The 4,818-nt window shown below is 35.9% G+C and overlaps 1 protein-coding gene across 1 annotated transcript; it reads left to right on the top strand.

The window, feature by feature from the left end:
* Positions 1,933-4,037, top strand: LOC109843365 (protein trichome birefringence-like 42). The gene is made up of 5 exons (XM_020412300.1): positions 1,933-2,532; positions 2,624-2,798; positions 3,023-3,201; positions 3,285-3,443; positions 3,619-4,037. The coding sequence occupies exons 1-5, from the start codon at positions 1,997-1,999 to the stop codon at positions 3,953-3,955; spliced, it is 1,386 nt and encodes a 461-aa protein (XP_020267889.1). The 5' UTR covers positions 1,933-1,996; the 3' UTR covers positions 3,956-4,037.

The raw sequence follows: 4,818 nt of genomic DNA, 5'->3' as shown, positions 1-4,818 counted from the left end.
CATAGAAGGGTTTTTTCTTCTTCTTTGTGTGTGTGTGGATGTGTGTGTGTGGGTGGGGGTGGGGGTGGAATTGTAAATGGCAAAAACCTTAAATTAAGTTATGTTAGAACAAACGGGAAATATCAAGGCATGGAATCTAAACTTTTCTAAAATACTTGCTGTCGAAAACTGGTTCAATTCGTTGTGCGTCCTAAAACGCTAAACTTAAAGTAATATTCGGCCTACTCTAGTGTAAGAATCCCAAATCCAAATTGCTTCTAGGAAGAATAACTTAATTTAGTGTACTAGTGTGAACCAACCAGTACCTCCACGATCACCTTGATCAAGTTCAGGCATTAGGCGACCTCCTCAGTATGACTTCGGACTATGAACTCCTCAGTCTAGCACAAAATTGAACTCAAACGAAACTAGGGCCAACATTGTTGCCAACAGTGTGCCGGTAGTGCGCCACCCTCGCGCATTGATGCCAACATGCAAAGTGCAAAATGTACCTACAAAGCACCCATTTCACCATCATAGCACCTCAGCCTGATTAGACCGATCTAGGATCCGAGTCCGAGTCAAATATTAAACTTACGGAGAGTTTTTAAATTAAATGAGTCATTAAACCCATAACCTATGATTTGTTCAAAAAGATTTTAATTATTAGACTATAATGTATCTTTATTATTAAAATAGATACTATAACATATGTACAGTTTGAAACTTAGGCTAGATTTTGTAGAACTTTTTTAAAAAAACTCGAACAAGTTCAGGATTTTCTAAAATTAACCTAAAAGTTCAAGGTGAGTCACAACGTTGCTACCGATTAATCCAATCAATCATCATAAAGCGGAAATTTTACTAACAACTTACAGGCTTACACGCTGTTATTGGTTATTAGATATACAGATGTATGTTGTCCGTACTGATTTAAAGCCCTTGTCTAAGGTGGTACATAAATTTGTTCTCATATCGTATTATTGATTGTATAATCCCACATCTGTAAGGGTCCTTTTCAGATTATATTGGTTAGAACTAGTTCTTTGAAAAATGCCCTTAAAATCAATAAATCAATAAATCATCAACGTCTAATTAAGCCCTAAAACATTCTGCTAATATTGTTGCTAAAATTTGACCATTTTGCTAATAATTTTTACATTGCGAATACAAATTAGCTTATCAAACTTAATAATTAATTGCTTTGAGGGTAATTTTTTCAATTTTTTTTGGTCAATGAAATTTTTTATTCATTCAACCGTTTCAATTATTGATGATTTGAGGTGGAACTTTTGCAAATGCTAATATTGGGAGAGTATTTTTGCAAATACCCACGATTTAAGGGGTATACATATCCAAATAATTAATAACCCTTTTTAGTTACGTTAGCTTCGTTGTATTTGTTCCCTTACAGTGTGTCCATGCAAATTTGATTCCCTTTGCTAACTTGCTATTTCTCATGCTCACATTGTGCACATGTTGAAGCTCTAAATTACATTCAATTTCAAGCCTCTTTTGTCTACTCTAAGTATGTGCAACTAACCAATTTACATATATAATAAAAACAAATTGTCAACCAGCTCAAATTTAAGCTAACAAATCCGGAAACAACTCATCACTTTCTCGAGGGCCATGAGCCTTAAGCGCCAGTAGTGCTCCCTTAAAAATATAACCAAATTAATTACACTGCACTCTAACTGATACCAAGTTGACAAAGGTAACCATCTTATCTTTAGGGAGAGGACAGTTCTAGAGAATATATAATATTTGAGCTCACCTATGCTTTTGAACTTATTGGATCTAGTAGTCGTTGGAGAAAATTAACAATTGGGTTCATAACTGGAATAGGAGCTTTATTTTGTACCCCCCATAATTATGGCAAGCTTCTCTGAAAATGGTAGGTGCTTTTATCTATATATTAAAGTACCTAATAGGATTCAGATTTTGACTTAGCTAGTTTATAAACACCACGTCCTTAATTAGTTTATAGAAGAATAGAGAAGCAAACTAAGCTCTCATGGAGTACTCAGTCGTCAACCGGAGATGGTCTCTTTGCATCTTCGCCAGCTTTTTTGGCTTCATTTTCCTCTCTCTTTACCCTGATCAAGGCCAACATCTCATCACCATTGTTTCATCTCTTAGAAGCTTAGGCTTCACCAATAATTATAACGTGTCGATCACAGAGTACTACGGAGAGCTCACTATTATGTCATCTCCTAAAAATATTTCATCTCCCCAAATTTCGTCTCCGAAAAATACTTCATCTTCACAACTCAATACTACTATCGATGTAGTTTCGTCTACACGGGTGAAGATGGAGGTCTCTTTGAAGTTGAATAGCAGTGGTAACGGAAAATTGGAGGCGTTGATAAAAGAAGAAGAGGAGTGTGATATTTTTGATGGGATGTGGGTTTATGATCCTAAGAATTATCCTTTGTATCATTATTATCAATGTCCTTTTCTTAGCGATCAAGTTGTTTGCCAGAAAAACGGGAGGCCAGACTCGGACTATGAGCATTGGAGGTGGAAACCAAGAGGTTGTGATATACCAAGGTACGAATTGAACATTAATTATCTTGGTTTAAGTAAATACGTAATTAAACTTCTATATAATTTCAATGTGTGTTTTTTTGTAAATTTGAAGGTTTAACGGGACTGATATGCTTGAGAGATTGAGAGGGAAGAGAGTGGCAATTGTCGGCGATTCTCTTAATAGAAACCAGTGGGAGTCGATGGCGTGTCTCCTTTATTCATCTATTGATCAACCATCGCGAACACATATCAAGTTAACAGACACCTACAAAATCTTTCGAGCTCTGGTACAATTTATACGATCCATAGTTTGTTAATTCATTTTTTTCAAATTACTAACTTCTTGGTTGCTAGCTAGCTACTTATTTATTTTTGCATAAAGCTGACAGACAAGATTCTGAATGCATGCAACATTCAAATATTAATTTCCATTAATTTTCAAATTAGTACTGTTAATCAAATCCCACATTGGTGAATACTAACTTATCCGTAATGATTTTGACAATGCAAGGACTATGATTTCTCTCTGGAATTCTTCTGGAGTCCGTTTCTAATAAAAGCAGACCAAACGAAGAACGGATCAAAAGTGCTGAAGCTCAATGAGCTCGTAGAACCTTGGAAATGGCAAGATGCCGATGTCTTGGTTTTCAACACTGGCCACTGGTGGACTCACCAGGGGAGAACCAAAACGTGGGGATTTAACTCAAATATCTAATAACAATCTAATATTTGCGTCCTGTATGTATTGTACTGAAATCTAAATTAATTTGCAGGTGGGATTATTATGAGCATGAAGGAAAGCTGGTTGAGGAAATGGATGGGGACTCAGCATTTGAGACTGGACTGAATACTTGGGCGAGCTGGATTGATCGAATGGTGAATCCAAACAAGACTAGGGTTTTCTTTCGCAGTATCTCTCCTCAACATACGCGGTATGTAAATATTGCACCCAAATTTCTAATATTTAGGACGGGAGTGCTTCAGATCCTTGTCTACCATCAAGTTAATTAGTGGAGGCTAACTTGCTAGCTACAAATGATTTTACAATTGTGGCTAAAACAAATACTTGATTTGTTTAATTTTACCTAAATGTCTGAGCAATTGCAGGTATAATTTGAACTGGTGTTACAACCAGAGTCATCCAATCACCAACGAAACTTACAGACAGTCATTTAAACAATCAATGATATCTATAGTAGAGGAAACTATAGAGAAAATGAAAACTCCGGTTAAATATCTCAATATTACGCGGTTATCAGAGTATCGACGTGAAGCACATACATCTGTATACACTGTGAGGGCAAAGACGCTCTTAACCGATGAAGAGCGAAAGCAGCCTGAGATATTTGCAGATTGTAGCCATTGGTGTCTTCCAGGATTGCCTGATACTTGGAATTCTCTGATTTATACTTTGATTGTTGGATCCCCACCAGTTGTTCAATAGCTTTTGCTGTTTGAAAGTTTTAACGTTATTTAGTGTAGATATTTTTGTACCACATTTCTTGTATTATAGCAATTCATTAGTCCCATAGAGTTTTAGCAGAACATCTGTTCAGCACAGAGCTTCACTGGTAAATAATGGGGTATCCTAGACGGAAAATTCCGTCTAGGATACCCAGAATTCCGTCTAGAATGCGTATTCTAGACGGAATTCCGTCTAGAATACCCATCTAGTATGTTTCCGTCTAGGATGTTGTATTCTAGACGGAAATTCCGTCTAGAATACATCCTAGACGGATTATTCTAGACGGAATTCAAAACCGTCTAGAATACATCCTAGACGGATTATTCTAGACGGAATTTCCGTCTAGAATAATTCATCCTAGACGGAAAAAAATTCCGTCTAGAATGAGTATTCTAGACGGAAATTTCCGTCTAGAATACCCATTCTAGACGGAAATTTATGGTTTTTAATTTTTTTATATTTTTTTTTGAAAAAATGCATTCTAGACGGAATTTGAGCATCCTAGGAGGAATTTCCGTCTAGGATGATATGCTACAGTAGTTTTTTTTTTTTTTTTTTTTTTTGGTGCAGAACCTACTTTGGGTGCATGTACACAATATTGAACAAAAAAAATTTCCGTCTAGAATATTCCGTCTAGGATACGTAAATTTTTACACAAGCTTGTCTCGTTGTCTGATAAGGATGTTGGTTTGTTTGAAAGATTTGATTGAACTGGGACTCTAAATTAACTTGGGGTTTCTAGATAAATAGTATTAAGTAAATTGTAAAATTTTATACTATTTTTGTGCAAAAGTGATTCAAGCATCTTGAATTCTTTCGTCTTGAATTATTTGAGGAGTGTC

Source organism: Asparagus officinalis, chromosome 5 (assembly GCF_001876935.1).
Source record: "Asparagus officinalis chromosome 5, Aspof.V1, whole genome shotgun sequence".
NCBI classification, from domain to species: domain Eukaryota; kingdom Viridiplantae; phylum Streptophyta; class Magnoliopsida; order Asparagales; family Asparagaceae; genus Asparagus; species Asparagus officinalis.
This window is presented reverse-complemented; position numbering and strand designations above follow the sequence as displayed.